Raw genomic sequence first — 20,705 nt, forward strand, 5'->3', positions numbered from 1 at the left:
TTGTAAAGGTGTCGGTGACGAAGATAGTGCCACTAATGTGGAGACTGTTCACAACTGCCTCATGGAGGGTCTATATCAGTATGCCGTGCCAGATAAACCAATTTTCTGCACGACGGTCACTCATGATGAAAATGCCGCGTTTGGCCTTAGCTTTCTCTTATATAGCTGCCTCCTAAGACATGTGGCTCCGTCTCTAAGGAACTTCTTGATACAAGAAAAACAACTACCTTCATCAACGCCTTTGGATGCCTTCAAAAACTTGAAATATATCATAGAGCAGCAAAAAACGGACGCAAATTACCTTGCAGACGGTGCTTACCAAAGGGGTGATGCGGTAATGCTGAAGGCTGCTTTTACCGGTAGGAACGCGACGTGTCACGGTAAATTTTCACAAGTTTTGGGGCTTTGGGAAAAGTTCCTACAATCGTGGGTAAATCTACTAATAACTGTTAACGCAAAGGAAGCTGCAGGAGAGGTTAAGAATGTTCTCAATGCTATCGTTATCTCTGAGAGATACGCAATGAAGATACTGCCATCAGTGATTCTTTTCCAAATCTAAAATTGTATTTTTTATTTCGGTACACGGTTCGACGTAGCTCGCTGCGACGCGACAATGTTACCTGCTAATCGTTTCTACAAACTATGCAACAATTACTGGTGTCTATTTACCGAACTCAAATAACCGAATATCGAAGATTGCGAACGAGTAAGTTGAACCTAAATAATCATTTTCCCAACCTAGGGTGAATTTTTTTTTTAGGTTAACTTGCTCGACGCAGTCGACGTCGGTGCGACAATGTACTACAAAACATCTCGAACGTTATGCAGGTAAGGTTTTGTACAAAATTTTGTAAGAAATCAAAATTCAATGTCGAATAAAAAGGTTCTGTCCTTAAACATACGCTTGTGTATTATTTTCACACCGCAACAACCAATAACGACTTTATATCCAGACATATTATTTATACCTAAAACACGCAATCATTCTCATTGCTATTAGAATTACATTCATCATAATTGCTGCAGCCCAAATGGAAAGTTAATAGTAATAATAATTAAGTTAAGCAAGTAGAATATAACAAAACAATTACTGTATAGTTATATGTTACAAAAATAAAGTAATTAATTTTAAAAAATTACATATTTATATTGCTGGAATATGTAAAGTTGTATTTAGAGACTATTAGAATCTGACAGGTAGATGGCGGTAGGTGTAAAAAAGAATTTTTTTTTTTAACCGCAAGTTTTACGTAAAAATCAAGTCGATATTCGTGATTCCCGTTTAACTTTGAATCAAAATATTGTATTTCTAATCATATCTAGATTTTGGCGAAAAATGAAAAAGTGGGAAGGCTATCGCGCCCCCCCCCTGAATATTTCTAGTGCATCGCGCTAGCGCCCGTTTAATTTTGAATCGAAATATTGTATTTTTTAACTATCTAAAATTTGGCGAAAAATGAAAAAATGGGAAGGCTATCGCGCCCCCCCCCTGAATATTTCTGGTGCATCGCGCTAGCGCTGTACCGTACTGGCGCGCTAACAGTGCTCTAAATATTCGATGTATTTCAAAAACCATTAAATTAATTTAAAAATTAGCAATTTCCCGGGAATAAACATTCAATTATGGGTATCTCCTGTGATATTCAACCAATTCCGACGGCTGTCAGTTTTTTCCGAAAAAAATATTAAGCCCGAATAAATAAACCCGAATAAATAAACCCGAGCGCCAGTACACTACAGCGTTAGCGCAATGTAGCAGAAATACTCGGTGAGTATATTTAGAGAATTAACTAGAATCCTGACCGGTAGACGGCTTATTTCGTTGTGCTTAAAATTTTTATCGAACCTACTTTTAAACGCCGTCGCGTACTGGCGCGCCAAGCAGTATTAAGTTTTTCTTGTTTCCTTCAAAAATCGCTGATCTCATGAAAAATACACTGTAAATCTTCGTGATTCTCATTGGTTTAGAATGTAAAGCACATTTACTCATCGATAATCAAACATTTTTGAAAATTACAAAATTGATGGAAAAGTCGGGCTTATAAATTTTGTCGGGCTTATTTTTACCCAGCGAATATTTCTGACTTAATAAATCTGACCGGTAGATGGCGAAAGCAGTAAAACAGAAAAAACATTTTTGTCTGTTTTTATTTGGGTAAAACGAATTGCCATAAATCTATGGCAATCCGTTTTATATGGCAATCCGTTTTACATAAAAAAAAAAAAAAAAAGGCGGGAAAAAAAAAATCGTACTTTTTTCTTTTTTTTCTACCCGTAGCCATCTATCAGTCGGTTTCGTTATTACAGGCATGTAAGCAATTTCAGTTAATTGTATCCCATTAGCAGTTAATTGAGTAGCGTGGCTGGAGAACAACGCTTGGCTGGAGGAACAATTGAAAAATGGATAAGATAATAAAACAAAAAAATGGTAAGTATAAACATTATTATATTGGTTTTCAATGATTAATTATTGTTTATTAGATCAAATTATGAAGCTGCAGGCCCAGTTATTGGAACAACACAAAATATTAGATAACAAAGCTAAGGATCGTAGGCCTAACACGTAATGATTCTATTTATTTGCTTTTATTCATTCGTGTTTTGTAGCTCAAATTTTGAGTCTTCAAGCTCAGCTAGGGGAAAAGAACAAATTGGAACGGAACAGTTTCCAAACAGTGAAGGAGGTTTTTCAAAACTCATCTCTAACTGAACGTAAGGATGAGTTGGCATTAGGCGAACACAGCCAGGTACCTAAAGTTTTCAAATAAGAATTCAAAATAAGTATAGAATTTTAAAAAACAATTATTTATTGCTTAGTTATTCAGTCCACCACCTGACAGTGTGTTAAATTTAAATTCTGTTAGTGCTGCACTAAAAGAATCGTTAGTAATAAGCTCATGCAGTGAAGGAATTGAACAATTGTGGGAACGTATTTGGGCCGAAAATGGGTGTGGTACAGAAACCCAGAAATGGCACAAGTTCAACATGAAACATGGATTAGGTACTTTTCGGTTTTTTGTCTATTGAAAAAGTATTTTTAATGCTATTATTTTGCATTCACAGAATTATAGTGGGGGATCAAATCAAGTCTGGAAGTGTTACAGGATGGAAGAGTGAGCCTACAGATGAAAAAACACTGAGAGTGCATTACCGTAAGGTGTGAGGTAAATTAATAGAGTAATGCAAATTGCCTAATGAGAAGTACCATCTTGTGTTAATGAATCCAGTACAACAGCAATCCTTTATAGTTCTGTCACAGCTAGAAGCCTCAAATAATTCTGCTTCTCTGTCTAAAGAACAACTTGTCCTTTACGTTCAGAGTGTTGGGGAAACTGGGTACTTAAATGGCCCTAAAGATGTTTTAATTTTGCTGCTATTGCAGAGATGAACATCATACATGGACTCTTTAGGTATGAAAGGATTTTTCTTCAAATAATTTTGAATTTATGACGAAGAATTTCTCCTCCTTTTGCCAACCAGGTCTTATCTACCAAAAAAAATTTTATCCAATAGGAAAGGATTTTCATGTACTGGGAACACAACTATCAACAATGCAACATTCTACAGGTGCTAGTTTATCATTCAAGAGCCTTATACAATGAAGTTAATCTGCAATTTGTATGTCCTTTCCCAAGCTTCCACCAGAAGTTGAATCTATGAGTCATGTAAGTTCCATGATCAACAATTGATGTGTTTAACGGTGTTGTTTTCTTTTCTCAATATAGGTTAATAGTAACATTGGATCTGAAAAGATTCTTGGTTGGGGCAAGACACTGAATAAATTGTATTGATTGGATGGATGACATGACATTGCTATACTTAATTCGGATTCCCCAGACGGTATTTGATATTTAAAAAATTGAAGTGCATATCTGGGCTCCCTTCTTTTCTGAAGCCCCGTTTCCCCTTGACACGTAAATAAGCCCGTAGGGGGTCATGCCCCTACTGTACGGTATATATAAAAACAACATATACCGAGGTTTGGAGGGCTCTGGCCGGAAAGGGGACGTGGGGTGCCGCTTCGTCCGATGATGTGTTCACGGAGGGTGACGTGGCTGCCCACAAATCCGAACTAAAGGTTAATCGCTCCTGTAAAAATGTTCCAAATCTTCAGCTCTTCTTCCGGCTTCTCTTAGCCAATCACCGGGTAATCTCCCCGGTGGGTCAACAAGGCAGTGTCTCCCCCTGCCTGGGTTGACGGCAACTTTTGAAAGGGCTATTGTGCCTTTTTAAAGTTGCAAAAATAATTGTAATGTGCAGAGAATTGTCAATAAATTTTTTTTATAAAATGTTTTTTGCAAAATTTTTTTCTTTCATTGTCTGTGTTCGCTTTGTTCACACATTACATTTATCAACTTTTTTTTTATTTATCTTGCTCAATTCATTTTTATGGTTTTTGCCACCGTTGTATCGCTTATCTGTTAGTATTCAATTAGTATTTATTACACTTCTTGAATTCTTGAACTTAGACAAGGAACAACGTGTGATACCTGGATATTTTCTGAAGTAATTTTATACTTGTACATTGTTTTACTGGTATGGGAATCGATCCCCAGACATTCAGCGTGCAACGCCGATGCTCTAACATTGAGCCACGAGATATATATATATCATATTATATCTATTATCGCAAATCATATGTTATAGTCTAGGATGTTTATGTAGTCTTTCACAAGTATATATTTATCTTTGTATAGCTTTCATAAGGTTCATAGCTCTGTGGTAGAGCATTCAGCTGCGGTAACTGTTACCCTGGGTTCAAACCTTAGTAGATGCATAAAGATCTACGTTTCAATTTTATTCAAAGTGTAAATGCAAGTCCGCAAGTGACTAGAAAAAAGCTAACCTGACATCATATGATTCATGGCTCATTGGTATAGCATCGGCGCGGTATGCCGAACATCCTGGGTTCGATCCCTGGATAATAATTGAATGCTTACAAATAAACGATAAACCAATGGAAACAATGCTTACCATCAAAGGTGGCATAAACAATAAAGGTGAATTGAGCAAGCTAAATAAAAAAAAAGTTGATAAATGTAATGTGTGAACACAGACAATGACAGAAGAAAATTTTGCAAAGATAAAAAAAAATTTTATTGACAATTCTTTGCACATTACAATTATTTTTGCAACTTTAAAAAGGCACAATAGCCCTTTCAAAAGTTGCCGTCAACCCAGGCAGGGGGAGACACTGCCTTGTTGACCCACCGGGGAGATTACCCGGTGATTGGCTAAGAGAAGCCGGAAGAAGAGCTGAAGATTTGGAACATTTTTACAGGAGCGATTAACCTTTAGTTCGGATTTGTGGGCAGCCACGTCACCCTCCGTGAACACATCATCGGACGAAGCGGCACCCCACGTCCCCTTTCCGGCCAGAGCCCTCCAAACCTCGGTATATGTTGTTTTTATATATACCGTACAGTAGGGGCATGACCCCCTACGGGCTTATTATGAGTCAAGGGGAAACGGGGCTACGGAAAGGAAGGGAGCCCAGATATGCACTGCAAATTATGAAAAATTTAATACCGTTTTTAATTGGGAATCTGAATGAAGTATGGAAATTCCATGTAGTGTATCCAAACATAATAATTTATTCAGGACCTTGCCCCAAACAAGAAACCTTTTCAGATCAAAATTTATTGTTCATCTATAATAAGACAATAAAACACCATTAGGCATAAAAACTCTTAATTCATATATATAGTTCATACCTTACATGATTCGTGAGTTGATTGCGAGCATATTCTTCTGTCAGAAGCTTCAGTAGAGACATTTACGATTTTCGTTTACGCTCACCATGGATGTTGGTAGACTAGACATTTAAAGTTAAGACACTTTGCCCAATTCCAACAGTTTTGATTCTTACTTGTAAGTTGTTATTGCACGAGAATGCAGCGACGAAATCCGCGGTCTTTTTGCTGTTGACAAAAAGGGTAGTCTTGGCACCACCGAGATCTTGTAAAACTTCGATCAGCTTAGCTCTCTTATCGCTTTTCGAGCACTGAAAAAATAGCTGTTCAACACCCGGATTGGTGCCATCGACAATGTCTGTTATGACGAATATGTAGTCTTCCATGTACGTCGCAGCCAGCTCTTGCACTTCATCTGGGAATGTAGCCGAAAACATACAAACACGACGGATTCCCTACAGAGAAACAAATAATATTACATCAATCAAATCTCATACTCAAAAGCCATCGAGGACATACTTTCGGATGCATCGTTGGATGATTGAAAATTTTTTCAACATTGGGACCGAAACCCATATCAAGCATTCGATCAGCTTCATCCAAAATTTAAAACCTGACTCCCGAGAAGTCAAATACTTCACGGTCGAGAAAATCATTGAATCGCCCCACGGTTGCGACAAAAATATTGCACCCAGCTTGAAGATTTGACCGCTGATGGCTCGTGAGAGTTCCTCCATATATAATCACAGACTTTAAAACCGAACTGTAGGAGAATTTATACGCCTCGCGGTGAATTTGAATGGCCAATTCACGAGTGGGTGCGACAATTACAACTTCTGGCTTTTGCCCCATGGCATGAGACGCACCAACAACACCTTGTTCTAACAATATGTTCATAACCGGTACCAAGTACGCCGCCTGCATGAAAAAATGTAAAATTTTAGATGATTTAATCAACGAATATCACGAAGGGTTTGTTGAGTATCTTACATGCAATTGGACCTTTTAGTAGTCGCAATCACCGGCATGCCCACTAAAAATTACTTTTACTTCAACTTACCCAGTTCATACCGACCCATTCGAATCAAGTCAGTACGAGGGCATCAAGGTTTCAAAATTACACAGTGTTAATTAGTTGGATTACCGTTTTCCGGAGCCCATGACCGCACAAGCAATTAAACCTCTTTTGGCAAGAATAACTACAACTGAAGCTTTCTGAACAGGTGTTGGTTTTATGTAGCCAGAATTCTTAATGTTTTGAAGTAGTAGTTGATGCAGGCCGGCTTCTTCGAATGATGTTATGTATTGAAGTACATCTTTTCCTGTAGCCTAAAGCAAGCACAATAGATATTTAAAAAAAAAATACAGTTTCGAGAAATGGCGTACATGGAGGACGACTTTATCAAAATTGTTAAAGCTTTCCCTAAGACAATGCCCTTAAACAGTTCCTATTCACCGCATGTCACAGCTTCTGGAATGTATTGCTCATGTGGCTTTCCATCTTCTGTCAATTCACTGAAGAGATTCGGGCAGCCTATCGAGCTGTGGTCAGCTTCATTACACTAGGAGTAAAACAATGAACACTGGAACATAAATAGTTTTGTGAAGATGTAATTGGTGTTTACATCATAACAGTTGCTGCCACCAATGCTTCCTCCTTGAGGAAAATCCCTTGCTATATTGCCCTCTTCTTCGTTAAAAATGAGCACTAAAAATGATGTTTTTTTTGTTTTTTGTTTATCTCATGGCAGGTACGACTTTCACCACCGCCGCGACCCTCTTGCGGACAATCCTTCGAGACATGTCCCCCTTTCCCATACTATAAAAAGCACCAAGAAGTTAAGTTCGAACACATGTTTCGATATTTTCATCTTACTTTGTGACGTCAACGGACCACTACCGCCGCCTCCACCATCTTGTGGACACTTTGGCAAAATGTCTTTCACACTGTTAAACAAAACCATAGTTTAAAGTAATCACACTAGGAATACAAGAAAACACTTACCTAGTGACCTTGGACAGAAAAAATGTAGAACAGAATGAAACAAATAAGATTATATAGAGAGGTCAAGAAGTAAAATCTAGCGAGGACGGTCTATCTAGCGAGTAAAGGTAGACAGCAGACTACACGCGTTAAGCCAATCTAAAAATATGCCTGAAAAAAAACTGTCCGATGAGCCACGGTTTAAGGCGCCTCTTGTGGACGCAAAAGTCATTACGAGAAATTTTATCCGCCACAAACTAAATGTTTTTAAACATTTAAAGTACTTATCCAAATGAAAATTTAACTTAAGAAAATTTATATGTTTGAGTAATATAAAGACGTTATTGTGTATTATTTTCACATCGCAACAACCAATAATGACTTTATATTACTCAAACATATTATTTATACCTAAAACAAGCAATTATTCTCATTGCTATTAGAATTACATTCATTATAATTGCTGCAGCACAAAATGGAAAGTTAATAGTTAATAGTAATAATAATGAAGTTAAGTAAGTAGAATATAACAAAATAATTATTGTATAGTTATATTTTAATGAAATAAAGTTATTAATTAAAATAAATAATAATTCAGATTCAATTCAGAAATAATAATAATTCAGAAAATTTTCTAAATACTACTTTACGAATTCTAGCGGCTAGAATTCGTAAAGTAGTATTTAGAAAATTAAGTAGGAATCTGGCCGATAGATGGCCATAGCTGTAAAAAAGAAAAAAAAGGCCGAACTTTTTTTTTTTTTTTTTTTTTTTTTTTTTTTTTTTTTTTTTTTTTTTTTTTGGGGGGGGGGGGGGGGGGTAAAACGGATTGCCATATACTATAGCAAGAAGTGTTTGTTTGTCTCTTAATTTAATGGCGAACATAGTGAAAACCGAAAGTGGCATTGATCTTTTACAAAGATTTTCTGTCAGGCCGAAACTTGTTGGGTTGCAAGTAGAAGTCTTTGGAGAAAATGGACCACTGCCCGGAGACGTGATAGAGATCAACGAAAAAGATACAAATTTTAAAACTATCCTGTTGACCCAGTGGATTATAAAATGTATACTTCCTGCAGCTTGGAGAGGTGTGCAAATTGGCGGGCTTGAGGTGGGAGTGGTGTTTCTGTCTACTGATCATCATTTTTCGTCATTAAACTTGGTCACTTTGCTTGAGAGAAGGTTGAAAAGAACTCTTCGGCAATGTCAGCAACTTCCACCTGGCTCAGGGCTTACTATGATGAAAGAAATTACCAAAGATTCTCTAAAGAGACTTTCCTTATATGAAAGCTTTTGTAAAACAGAGCTCCTTTTTAACTTCTGTTCTACCAAAACCTACATTCTGTCTCATTCTCAGTCTTCAGTGGTGATAGTTGATAGCCTTTCTGCATATTATTGGGAAGACCGATTGTCATCGTCAACCATGCAGAGCCTAGACAAATATTGCCAATCTCTTCTGCAGTCTCTTATTGAAAAGTTGAAACAAACCAATATTACCATCATATACACTGTACAGCAATTCCTCAGAGAACTTCATGAAAGAGAAAGTAGTGATGCTCAATTGTTTATTTATTCCCTTTCTATAGAAAATCCACTGCAAACTGTAATTCACGTAGAAGATAGAAGGACTGGTAGTAAATTTTCAAAGAAAATTGAGTCTCTCAAAGGAGACTTGTTGTTAAAATAAAACTTTGAACAACAGAAAAGATTATAATATTTATTCATACCGGATGCAATTCGCACAACGAAACGACAAAGTGAAGTATCGAATCAGCAATAGTTTCATCTTGGCTGATTTTCTGAATATCTGTATCGATTTTAATGACCATAGAATAAGATCAACCATTATCATGTACAAGAATCACATTAAAACATGAGGCACATTCTTCCCGTTATTGAAGGCTTTTCGAAATGTAGCAGTAATAAAAAGGAAAAAAGGAAAATGTATTATAATAATAATACTTAATGGCTGCCATGATTAGCCTGTTCCAGAAGGCCCCGAGCCTAATAATAAATTGAATAAAATTAAGTTTTTACAGTTGTCGGCCTAAATTTGTCAAGCACCGTACCTGGCACAGAATGTTATGTGTTTTTCCCAATTCCTTGTTGAGAGCTCGATCAACCTTTTCCTTGCGCACATTGGCAGCTTGGAGTTTCTCGAGTGTAGCGGCCAACGTATGCTTAGCTTTGATATACTTGTTTTCCCATCTGGTACAGCTGGCGCAACCAGAAGAATTCAAGACGTCTGGCGAAACACCATCCTTGTGAATTGTTGATTCGGTTTGCTTGGGACTCACTAGAATAAGTTTGTTAGAGGTTATGTCACTGGAAATAAGGAAAGCAACAAGTACCTTTATTAGTAGTCCAATCGCTAAAGCCGCGAGCATCCTTATGCTCCACAGCTGAATGTTCAAGGCTGGAGAACCGGCCAGGGTCGGAATCGATTCCTAGGTCTGGTGACAGATGAAGTGCTGAAGGTCTCGAAGTATTCGTGTTCGTGTTTTGCTCATTTCTCCCGGCCTGTTAAAGTAATCGTCATTTAAATATAGAAAACAATGAATTAATAAATTATTTTAACCTGCATGACAGGATAAAGATCTTCAGGGAACGGTGGATCTGATACATAATCCGACATTTGACTTGCCTGTCGCTGAATGCCTTGACTATTATTCCGATAACTTGTTGACGGTGGTGCAGCATGTGTTGGAGAGTTTCGCGACACGTTTGCATTAGCTGTTTGTTCCCTGAGATTCTCCAACTCATTTTGTAGTCGATTACGTTCTTCTCTGACTGTTTCCAAATCTTCCTTCAATACACGAACTTGTTGTTCAAGTAAGGACATTGATTGTATCAAAAGTTCTTGCTGGGATTTCAGTTCATTCTCCACCTGACGCATCGTCTTCTGACCATCGTTATAAGACGTCTCCCACAGCTGAGCTTTCATGAATGCAGTGCGAAGCTCCGTTTCACGTGCATCTAGCGTACCGCGAAGCTCCGCGATTTGACGTTCCTTGGTGGCATTTGTTGACATCCATTGCGATTGAGCTTCGATCCAGCGGGCTTCAAGCAATTCCACTTCCTTATTCTTCTCGACTAGCCTCTCTTGTGTCTCCTTGAGAAGCAACTGATTTTCGCATGCCTGGAAATATTTTTCTTTGATTTTGAATTCGAGTTGCGTCGTCACATCTTTCGCCTCCCGCAACCTCAAGTCTCTTCGCTTGATGACGTCCTTCATTTTAAGTAAACGATTTTTCAGCGCATTGATGATGTACTGGGCGGTAGGTATGTCACCAGCGCCAGAAAGATCGTCTATCGAATTTCGCCTTTCACTGCCATTTAACGAATCTTCTTTCACTTGTGACTCTTCTAGCAGGAGCGATTCTTCTTTTGAAAACTGGACGTCGTAAGTGGAACGTAAACAAGAAACTAACTCTTTTAATTGCGAACGAAGTCGACTGTTTTCTTGTTCGAGTAACCGCAATCGATTGCCAGAACGTTTAACTTCACATGGATCAGACTTTGAACGTCGTGCTAGAGAAAATAAGATCTCATTAACCGAATGATTTCAACCGATACTTAAGTTTGTATCTTACCTGCTCGTTTGGACGAGTCACTACTGTCGGCTGCTGTCGGCAGACCGGCGTTGGAATGTGCAACGGGTTTCTTGTTGGTTAATAGAGCCGCGATCGAGTTCATCTCAACGTGATGTTGAAACGGTAAACCAATGCGAGCGAATGAAACTGTACGATCTGGCTCCGACCAGGCTTCAGATTCCGAAGCTGCAACTTCATGAGGTTTGGGTTGCAATTGCGCCTTTCGAGGGCTAGTGCTTTCTTTCGCAGAGTAATTAATGGAATCGGTGGGTTCCAGGGGAAAGAGTTCGCTGGAAAAAACAGCTGGCTGAGGTTTTTTTCCTCTTGTCAATGCCACTGGAGAGAGACTCGTAGTTTGTCCGGCAGGAGGGCGATGATAAGGTGTGCTACTGATGAGCATGTTTTTGTTTTGGCATTCGGGTGCCAATGAAAGCCGATCTGTCTGCATGGATTTATTGTTAACTGTCGGGTTGGCCATTTTCATCTTGGCTATTTCTTCATCGCGTAGTTTGATCTGGTGTTCTAAATCGATGACTGCTGTACGCAGTTGATCCAACATTATTTCATGATGCGAATCTTTAGTTTCCGAAAGTGCTGCCAGCTGGACTTGGCAACCGATTTCTTCTGTCGCAGGCGGACTATCAACAGATTTTTCTCGGCTTGAATTCACGGGATGCTCGTTGCTTTTGGCGCTCGAGTTGCTACATATCGAAACGGAGCTACCTGAGTGTTGTAGCTGCTCTTCGGGATCGATGCCAATCATTAGCGATTGGGAAAGAGTTCGAGACAATTCCCGGCTTTGTAAAATGGAATGCTGGAGCGCTTGTCTCCGTTTACTGGCAGCCGACCAATTGCTGAGATTAAGAAGTTCTTGCTGGCTCATCGACAAAATTTCCTCCAAAAAGTCGGCCATCTCCTCCAGCCGCGTCCGTAACAAATCGCAAGCATTCGTAGAATCAGCCAACCGCTGTCGTAAAACCGTCAACTCTTTCTTGTAGGAACGCGCTTGATGGTCACCTGCCCCAGGCTGTAAACTTTCATTACAATTGGTTTCTGCTTTCTTCTTCCAGCTACGAACCTCTGCCTTTAATCGTTGCAGCTCTACATCCAAATGCTTGGCTTTTTCTTGCGACTCTTCATATCGTTTTTTCCATGTAGCCGTTTCACTCACATCACCATTTTGATAGGCCACTAATTGATTTTTCAGACTTTGAATGGTTTCCGTCAACTCCTTGCGCTCACGTACGTAAGCTGCCAATTGAGTGGCCAAAGCGTTTGGTTGTTTTTGTTCCATCGAATCTAAGGAATGCCTAGGATTGTTGTCTGAGCGATGAGGAATAGCTGACCTAGAATTCATTTCTTGTTGAAGATCCATCACCTGGCGTTTGAGGATTGAAATTTGCATTTCAGCTTCAGCAACAGCTTGTTCTTTCTGGTCTACAGCTTGCTTCAATGAAGCCAATTGGTCTGCATCATGCTGTAAAACAGCTCTTTGTTGTTCAGCAGCACTGAGAAGTTTCTTTTTCTCTTCCAATTCAGCCCATAAACGTTCGTTCTCCTCTTCGGCCATGGCTTTGATGTTGTCTTCCTTACTCGAAACCTCCGTTTCCCATTTAGTTTTATTGATCAGCTCTTGCGCTTCTTTCAGTTCGGCTGTCAAATCCTTCACACGTTTATCTTTCTTGCGGCCTTCAGCTTTCAAATGTTCCAATTCTTTCTCTTTCTTCTGGATATCGGTCACGAAACCTTGAAGTGAACGACCAGCTTTGGATAAGCTTTTTTCTAACTCTCCAACTTTCTTCTTCTTGTCGTTGAGCGATCCTTCTAGTTCTGCAATCTGCTTCTGTTTTTCGTCTAATGTAATTTGGATTTCAACTAGGATTTTATTTTGTTGTTCAAGTTGCTGTTGCTTTTCTTCTATGATTTTATCCTTTTCAACAGCCGGCTGTCGGACATCACTGATTTTGCCCGCTTTAGTTTGGCTGTCCAGCTGGGAAGTTAAATTGGCAATTTTCAAATCTTTTTCCGCTCGGATGCTTTCCATATTGGCAACATTACTTTCGAGCGTTTGCACACGCTGCTGATATTCTTGCAATTGTACCTGGAAAACAATAAAATCAAGTGATTTTCGATATGCAAATAGAACCACTAATACCTGTGAATGACTGGCTGCCTTGGTTAGTTTTGCCATTTCTTCTAATTGGACTGTAGCATCACTGACGAGCTGATCTATTTTTGCTTGTAACTGATCCATCTCCGTTTTAGTGTGATGATCGGGATGATTGCAGGTAAGTTGATTCGGGTTTAGTAAAAATGAGCCAAAGGCCTGGGCGTACAAGTCGGTGGATTCATCCGGAATAAGACTGGCACGATTGTTAACACGAATCTCTTCCGCATCAGCCAAGTCCTGTAAAATAAATTAGCAAAAAACTTGGAGATTGAATGTTGATCTAAAATACCTTTTGAAGTTTTTGTATTTGTTGTTGGAGTGATAGTATTTCGGCTTGGTGAGCAGCCAAAGATGAGCGCTGTTGATTTTCAAGTTCCTCGATAGCACCAGATGCTTGCGACAACAGTTGACACTTTTCTGCCAGTGATTTTTTCAGTGTTTCATTTTCCACTTTTAGCTCTATGTTGTTCTTGATAATGTCAGCAGCATCAGTCCTGCCCAAGGCTTTGCCGACTCTTTCTTCCAACAGAAAAACACGAAGCTTCAAGTTGAAATTTTCATGTTGTAGCTGCTGCAATTGCTCTTCATACTCTTTGACACACCGACCACGTAGCGGCGAGGACTTGCCCGAAGATCGATTTGCCTCTGCCCAACAAAAACGAAATTTCGATAAAAACATTTTGATAAATCACGCATTAAGATCTCAACTTACGGGGTGTCGATGGGGCACCTTGTGTCTGTTCCAAAGATACTTGCAGATGCGACGGATCGATGCTACAATAAAAACGAATGGGCAATGAATACAAAGATCAAAATAAACAAAAACTAAAGGAAAAAGAAAAAAAGTAGGCAACGCAGTTGTTGTTTCGCTCTGGACAACTGATAAAGCTCAAACGTATACATAACCTGGCACGGATTCAAACGTCTTCCTTTTGCAATTTAAGGTCTACGTGAGAGAATACTGCCTGTATCGCGTGAGATCGCAAAGAAAGGAAGGCTATACTTAGAGTTCATTATCGCTCAAACTATCTTTATTTGTTTTGGTTTTCGAAAGAGACAACCCGAGTTGTTTACGAAACCGGTTTGGCGCAGATACTTTCAAAACTATCCTGACACGAAATGAAAATCGCAAAAAAAAGAAAAAATAGGTTCAGCAACCTGCCAAAAACTGACTTCGGAGATCACGTTTATCGTTTGATGAGTGAGAAACGGCAGTGACATTCCCGCAAGTCGGATGACGAATTTCGACAGCCGAAAAAGAGTTGCAACATTCTCATGCCCTGGGCGTGCAGAGACAGATTCTACCAAACTGTAAAAATACCCATGGATATAGTGGACTTGAAAAGAAAGGCCACATGTGCATAGGGTGCCAAAGAGAACCTTGCGAGAGTTTTAAATCGGGAAGGTTTGGGTGTCTTGTTCCAGAAATGTCACCTACTAGTCCCCCAGACCGTTTTTTTTTTTTCTTCTTCTTTTTTGTCGGCCTCACCCACTTCCGACAGGCTTGGCACTCTAAAACGTAAAAGAAAAAAAGGGGAAACAAGAAACAAAAGGCTGGAAGCAAAACATCTTAGAGCAAAAAAATTATATATAGGCCAAGTGTTGAGGTGGCCAGTATCGATTTGATGCTGAAAACGTGACGTCAAACGAAACTGCGCACAAATATCATAAACAATCAAACCGCAAAGCACTCCTTTTTTTCGTTCACAATCACCTAAAGGGCGGCGTGTTATGATGACTCAACAAGCGTCGATTCGGACTCTTCAGCGGACCGAGCCGGAATGAAGCCATCAGTTATTAATATGAAAATTGCTGTTTTCTTTTGCGTTTCACTATCACGTGGTTTTTACGAATTTCTCCATTACATACCAAAACTAACAACTGACACAATCAAAACGACACCCGCTTTGCACTGATTGGAACGAACACAATCTTGTAGTGGTCTACACACGGCGGTAGCAACAAATGTTTTCCGTTTCTTCGACGTCTTGTTTCTGCAGCAGATGTCTTTCATCTTGCACTCCCCACTATCGTCTCTCGTTTTACAACTTCCCACCGGCCACATCTGCGTCGACGCGCCGAGGAGGGAATGCGCGCGGATGTTTGGGAGGAGGGGCTATCGGAAGGCACGAAACAGAGAAACATCATAGGTACGTTATAGTGAAGGGGCCGGATGGATGAGCGCGTAGATCGACCGTGAGAGAACAGCCTCACTAAACAGTTGTACTTGAAGGCTTCTGGACACAGTTCAGTTAGTACTTGCTCTCTCCAAAATGTGCGATCTCGGCCAAATATGTAAACTGACAAGAGTCTCAAACATGAGTCAGCTGGTCTCTGTCCTAATCTTGTCACACATTATTGTCACCTATCTTGGGCTACTCCCTCCAACCCATAAATAAAAATACTGGTGTAATGAAGCATAAAAAAAATGTGCATTCTGGTGCTGGCACAGGGGGACAACTGTTCAGAGGATTTTGTAAACAAGATTCTAATCTGTAAAACAGTAAATGTTTTAACCAAGGTATTAAGCAGCCGAAGATAAATGGAAAAACATGGGAAACTCACCTTACGCTTAAATTGTCCATTCTGGTGGCCCAACACTCCTGCAATAGATCATACAAAAATAATTCAATAGACCAACTAGATTGTGTTTCGATGTGACAAAAGTAAGCAGGAAGCAGCCAACTGTTCAGCAAACATAATGAAGCCTGTAATACTTTTTGTAAATTTTGCATCACTATGCTTCCATTTAAAGCACAGTTATGTAGAAGTTCATTGACTGTATCATTAAAAGGACTACATAACAATTTATAATACTGGCCTACTAAATTATGGACACTTAAAATATGAATGTATACCTGCACACAGTTGGAGAAATAATAACGGATAATTCAATAATTAACACCAAGTACTAAAAATTTAAAAGGAAAGATTGAAGAGTAGAAACACTATTTTAGACTACAAACAAAATTAGGATTTTTAAAGTTGTAGTTTCGACAAAAAACTAAGAACAAAGCGGTTAAACTGGGCTGTCTCAACAGATGATTTCTCTAAGTCTTATTTCAAATTGAATGTACATCGTTGCCGCATTGGTAGAACTTGGCGTTAGATGGAATAGAAATATGGAAATTGGAAATGCTTAATCTCTTAATAATGCTTACCACCAGAACACTTTATCTTTCATAGGAATTGATATCAAACTACTAGTTTGAGAAAAATTTTAATTCCTTTTTGTTTAAAATTTTTTTACTCTTCAAGGAGCGTTTAAATTAATTCTTCAGCGTTCAGAAGTTAAAACTAGGACGCTTAAGAAGCCATCTACAGACGTCTGCAATAAACGAAGTGAGTGGTAGGCTTGTTTTTAAAAATAGAAATAGTTGGTTTGGTCCTGTTCGTTTTCACCTAGCTCTACAAATTCATCATAAAATGGACGAAGAAGTCACTACCTGTGAGTAGTATGGTTTTCTTTCAGCTCCATTAAAATCATTTAAAGTTAAACATGTTTAAAACCCACGCAGCATTCTGGATCTCATTTTTCGTCGAAGCTGGAATACCTCCTGCAGCTGCAGCAAATTATGCCATTATATTCACGGAAAACCGTATCCAAAAGCATATGCTTCTGGATTTGACCAAGGAATATCTTAAAGACATGGGAGTTACTGTCCTAGGAGATATCATCGCAATTCTCAAGCATTCCAAACGTTACCATGAGAAAGTATTTGTTTACATACAAACACTATAGGTGAATGGGAGACTTATTAGTTTTGGATATATCCTTATCTTTAGGTTGCAAGAGAAAAGGTTCTTGCCATTGACAAAGAGACTTCAGTTATCAAAGGTATTTACAGTCATGTTCTCCACCCCCCTCCCCTTCTATGGCTGCATTAAAAGGTGTACTTGTCTTCATTCATATAGCAACAAAACATTTGAATGAAATGCTGCTCAAAGATGATGCACCAAAAACAAATATTGATGTAAAAAAAACAGGTAATTTCCTGCTGATTCCTTAGCCATATTCTTTGCTCATGAAGCCTGTGTTTGTCGTTACAGCTTCAGAGGTTAAAGTACTTCCTAGGCCTTCACCTCCTAAAAAATTGAAGACTGCAAAAGCTGAGATTGAAAAGGGGGCAGAAGAGACTGAATGGATAGAAGATATGCCTGAGTTTGAGGAACTAAAAAGGAAAGTCATTCCTCCAAAATTGCAAACTAAAGTTGCTGCACCAGCTGTAAATGTAACTAAAACTGTAAAAAAGACTTCTGTTTTTGATCGACTTGGTGAGAGCAGTGTGACTAGCACCACCCCTGAAATTCAGGATCCTCCTTCCACTAGCAAGGTAAATAACCAAAATAGTCAAAGTTACTTACCTTTAATTGTCAAATCATGTACATGACTTAGTTTCAACAGAGTTCAGTTTTTCGACGACTGGGTGATATCGAAGGGAAGAAAGAGTCACCATTGGCAGCTAAGACGGTTGCCAGTACATCGACATTACCGATCAAGACGGTTAGAACAGTCGCGGCGAAATCTGTCGAGGTCCCAGGTAGTTGTCTCAGCCTTTCATTTCAGAAGAATCCTAATATAAGACAAGTTTTATTTTATTAGATTCAGGCAAGTCTTTTTTGAGAATGGACATCGAAAGTACAGCTACCAAACAGAGTGCAAGGGAACGACTTGGACTTGACCGGCCCAGCAATACAAAAATCACCATCGCTTCAAAAAATCTGTCGCCAAAAAATCCCATACGAACAATAATCTCTGCCAAGGTTTACAAAGCTTTTCAGGAGACAGTTTTCCTATGAAAAGTTCTATATATTTCCAATTGAAATAGGATGGGAGCCAGAAACGACTCGTCAAGCCCCCTCAAGAAGCCGCATCGTCAGTCCGACAAAAGCCAAGCGGAATAAAACAGCGTTTAGGATCTGTTGCAGTCGTCAACAGCAGCCCGTCAACGACATCAAGCGTCTTCAATCGGTTAGGCGTTAATAAGAAATAACATTTATTGTGATTTTACCTTTCTTCTTTTCATAAACAATTAAAATCATTGATAATACACTTACCATCTTTACACCTGAAAAAGCAGAAGATATGTCATGACCCAGGATTACAAAGATAATTTTGTTGCCAATTAAAGAAAATCAAAGTCTTTAAAAAGAGACCACGACGACAATCACTAACTAAAAACATCCCTTTGTACAATAATTGGAACCATAACTTACAGTATATCTTTGGGAAGTTTATCTACTACTGTTGAAAAACTCACGACTTTAGAACTTTGTTGTATGTCTTGTAAGCACTCCGGTAGTCGTTCATCACTCAGCACTTCTATGCTTGAGTCTAACTCACTTTCACTCCCGCTCTCGTCAAATGGTAGGCTACCCTCGAGCTCTTGGATGACTTCTGGCGACAAAGAAACGGTGGAAAACTCTGCAGGATTTTTGACCGGATTCTGCACTCGTTCTTCGACAGCCAACTCACTTTCAGTCTCGCTGTTATTAAAAGGTAGGCTACCCCCGAGCTTGTGGATGACTGCTGGCGGCAAAGAAACGGTGGAAGACTCTGCAGTATCTTCGACCGGATTCTGCACCCGTTCTTCGACAGCTTGAACTTGAGAGTGAGATTGTCTAGTTAAAATGGACCGTTCAATACGAAGATGTCGATCTACAGCGTCGCCAATCGCAGATGCATCCATTACGTCTTGGATAGCTCCTGACCGAGGAATGGACACCGGTTGCGATGGACGAATTTTAAACAATGGTAAATGGACTTCATATCGGAAGGTCATCACGAGAAGTAAAAACAATACAACGAGAACACACACGATCACGGGAATTTTTTGGAACACTGTTGCCGAATCTAGAAGTGGACAAAAGACAGATTACATGAATTGTGAGATGGAATTTATGAATGCCAGTATGCGTACTAAGAACTCCGGTAAAAAAGCTTCCCATTTGGTTGCCGATATATCCTAAGGGATGAAGTATTCCGACTACAAGCATGTCCCAGAGAACTGTAAAAGGATTCACTTCAAAACTTGGATCGGTCAGCAATACCCTGTGATATTCTTCACAGGGATCCGGATAACCCCAATATGCCTCGAACCTTAGTTTGAGGCTTTCCAGTGTACCAATTTGTTCAGGATCACAAGAAGCAGGAATATCCTTGTTCTTCGACTTATCTGAGTATCGTTTTGATGAAGCCATCTATCGAGAAAGAATATTTATTCGATTAGAAAACTGAACTGCTATCTGAATTCAAATATGACACCTGATGCATGTAGTTCCAATTCCAGAACCAGCATATCATGAAAAATGGCAAAAACGATCGAGAAAGGATGTCAGAGTATGAATAGCCTTTGATAGTAAGCCAGAAAACAAACCAAAGGCTTGCAACAAACATCATCACCATGCAATCCTAAAGAAATATTTTAATTGATAGCTGAATGAAAAGTAAATTTTTTAAAGTTGGTAATAGCCTACCTTGGGTTGAAGAAGGCGATTGTGGAATATCATTTCAACAAATGAAGGATTAGACTCACATTCTAACTCCTTGCTTGGAAGGAGAAGGTTGGTGAGAATTTCATCTAAATCAGCCAAATGTTTCAGTTGGATTTCTTCTCCTTCCTTTGTTATCTCATTGAGGACAAATTGGGTTCTTGCATTGACAACTGCTAACAGTGGTATATAAAGAACATCACCATCTTTAATATGTTTTTCCTAATAATTGTGTAACATCACAAAGATGAACTACATTGAAGGACTTAATTATCACCTACCTTTAACTGTAACACAGTGGTTAAAATTTTAACAAAACGACCAAGAAATGGTATGTCCAGAGCTGTGTTTTTTGGTTGGGATGAGCAGTTCACAGGCTTATCGTTTAGAAACGCTGGCATGGATTGAATCATTGACTTTTCAGAGAATTCCACCTGGTTTGGAGCGCCTACTTCCTCAATAATATTCCTGCTTTCATCTGTTTGACCGTGTGTTGGGCTTTGAGGTATGTTTTCATCGCGGGATGTTTTTAATAGCGCCTTTTCTTCCTGAATTTCTTTTCGATTATAATTTAACATGTCATGAGGATCAACATAATTAGATCGATCGATGGATGTAAAGTCTGGGGCGAGATACAACTCCTCCTTTTCACTACACATTGTTAACAAAAATAAGGACGAAAATACAAGAACTAATCTTACAGCTTCCATTTTTTTAGTTTAAAAAACTTTTTCTTTCCGTCTGCGAAGGCTTTGTACTTTGGCCAAGTCGTCATC

The 20,705-nt window shown here is 39.1% G+C and overlaps 4 protein-coding genes and 1 long non-coding RNA gene across 6 annotated transcripts; 2 read left to right on the plus strand and 3 right to left on the minus strand.

Moving 5' to 3' along the window:
- Nucleotides 1-6,711: 6,711 nt before the first annotated feature.
- LOC132087814 (uncharacterized) lies at nucleotides 6,712-7,817 on the minus strand. The gene is made up of 4 exons (XR_009420632.1): nucleotides 7,699-7,817; nucleotides 7,570-7,640; nucleotides 7,319-7,512; nucleotides 6,712-7,255 (listed from the first exon to the last, which is right to left on the minus strand). It is a non-coding gene; the product is annotated as an uncharacterized LOC132087814 (long non-coding RNA).
- A 689-nt stretch (nucleotides 7,818-8,506) lies between these two features.
- LOC130698476 (DNA repair protein XRCC2-like) lies at nucleotides 8,507-9,380 on the plus strand. Its single transcript, XM_057521132.1, has one exon. The coding sequence runs from the start codon at nucleotides 8,552-8,554 to the stop codon at nucleotides 9,359-9,361; it is 810 nt and encodes a 269-aa protein (XP_057377115.1). The 5' UTR covers nucleotides 8,507-8,551; the 3' UTR covers nucleotides 9,362-9,380.
- LOC130698490 (centrosomin-like) lies at nucleotides 9,372-15,485 on the minus strand. The gene is made up of 9 exons (XM_057521147.2): nucleotides 15,152-15,485; nucleotides 14,150-14,211; nucleotides 13,727-14,082; nucleotides 13,423-13,674; nucleotides 11,268-13,368; nucleotides 10,253-11,205; nucleotides 10,026-10,194; nucleotides 9,744-9,970; nucleotides 9,372-9,678 (listed from the first exon to the last, which is right to left on the minus strand). Exons 1-9 carry the CDS (start codon nucleotides 15,226-15,228, stop codon nucleotides 9,637-9,639), a joined length of 4,239 nt encoding a protein of 1,412 aa, XP_057377130.1. The 5' UTR covers nucleotides 15,229-15,485; the 3' UTR covers nucleotides 9,372-9,636.
- Nucleotides 15,486-16,724: 1,239 nt separating this feature from the next.
- LOC130698475 (uncharacterized protein C19orf47 homolog) lies at nucleotides 16,725-18,514 on the plus strand. 2 transcript variants are annotated; one of them, XM_057521129.2, is made up of 8 exons: nucleotides 16,725-16,885; nucleotides 16,956-17,152; nucleotides 17,224-17,275; nucleotides 17,353-17,424; nucleotides 17,488-17,771; nucleotides 17,834-17,978; nucleotides 18,041-18,201; nucleotides 18,267-18,514. In XM_057521129.2, exons 1-8 carry the CDS (start codon nucleotides 16,864-16,866, stop codon nucleotides 18,429-18,431), a joined length of 1,098 nt encoding a protein of 365 aa, XP_057377112.1. In that variant the 5' UTR covers nucleotides 16,725-16,863; the 3' UTR covers nucleotides 18,432-18,514. The 2 variants fall into 2 exon arrangements, with proteins under 2 accessions (XP_057377112.1, XP_057377113.1); XM_057521130.2 differs by having other exon boundaries at nucleotides 17,843-17,978.
- Nucleotides 18,507-20,658, minus strand: LOC130698469 (chloride channel CLIC-like protein 1). Its single transcript, XM_057521122.2, has 5 exons — nucleotides 20,211-20,658; nucleotides 19,915-20,151; nucleotides 19,703-19,849; nucleotides 19,359-19,638; nucleotides 18,507-19,291 (listed from the first exon to the last, which is right to left on the minus strand). The coding sequence occupies exons 1-5, from the start codon at nucleotides 20,637-20,639 to the stop codon at nucleotides 18,651-18,653; spliced, it is 1,734 nt and encodes a 577-aa protein (XP_057377105.1). The 5' UTR covers nucleotides 20,640-20,658; the 3' UTR covers nucleotides 18,507-18,650.
- Nucleotides 20,659-20,705: the final 47 nt, after the last annotated feature.

Source organism: Daphnia carinata, chromosome 3, assembly GCF_022539665.2.
Source record: "Daphnia carinata strain CSIRO-1 chromosome 3, CSIRO_AGI_Dcar_HiC_V3, whole genome shotgun sequence".
NCBI lineage: Eukaryota > Metazoa > Arthropoda > Branchiopoda > Diplostraca > Daphniidae > Daphnia > Daphnia carinata.

Coding starts and splice junctions, on each gene's coding strand:
- LOC130698476 (XM_057521132.1), top strand. CDS start 8,552: ATGGCGAACATAGTGAAAACCGAAAGTGGCATTGATCTTTTACAAAGA.
- LOC130698490 (XM_057521147.2), bottom strand. CDS start 15,228: ATGGCTTCATTCCGGCTCGGTCCGCTGAAGAGTCCGAATCGACGCTTG. Junction 14,083..14,149: donor AGGTGCCCCATCGACACCCC/GTAAGTTGAGAT, acceptor TTTGTTGGGCAG/AGGCAAATCGATCTTCGGGC. Junction 11,206..11,267: donor TGACTCGTCCAAACGAGCAG/GTAAGATACAAA, acceptor TATTTTCTCTAG/CACGACGTTCAAAGTCTGAT.
- LOC130698475 (XM_057521129.2), top strand. CDS start 16,864: ATGGACGAAGAAGTCACTACCT. Junction 16,886..16,955: donor GGACGAAGAAGTCACTACCT/GTGAGTAGTATG, acceptor AAACCCACGCAG/CATTCTGGATCTCATTTTTC. Junction 18,202..18,266: donor GAACAATAATCTCTGCCAAG/GTTTACAAAGCT, acceptor CAATTGAAATAG/GATGGGAGCCAGAAACGACT.
- LOC130698469 (XM_057521122.2), bottom strand. CDS start 20,639: ATGGAAGCTGTAAGATTAGTTCTTGTATTTTCGTCCTTATTTTTGTTA. Junction 19,639..19,702: donor ATTGGAACTACATGCATCAG/GTGTCATATTTG, acceptor CTTTCTCGATAG/ATGGCTTCATCAAAACGATA. Junction 19,292..19,358: donor CTTTTTTACCGGAGTTCTTA/GTACGCATACTG, acceptor GTCCACTTCTAG/ATTCGGCAACAGTGTTCCAA.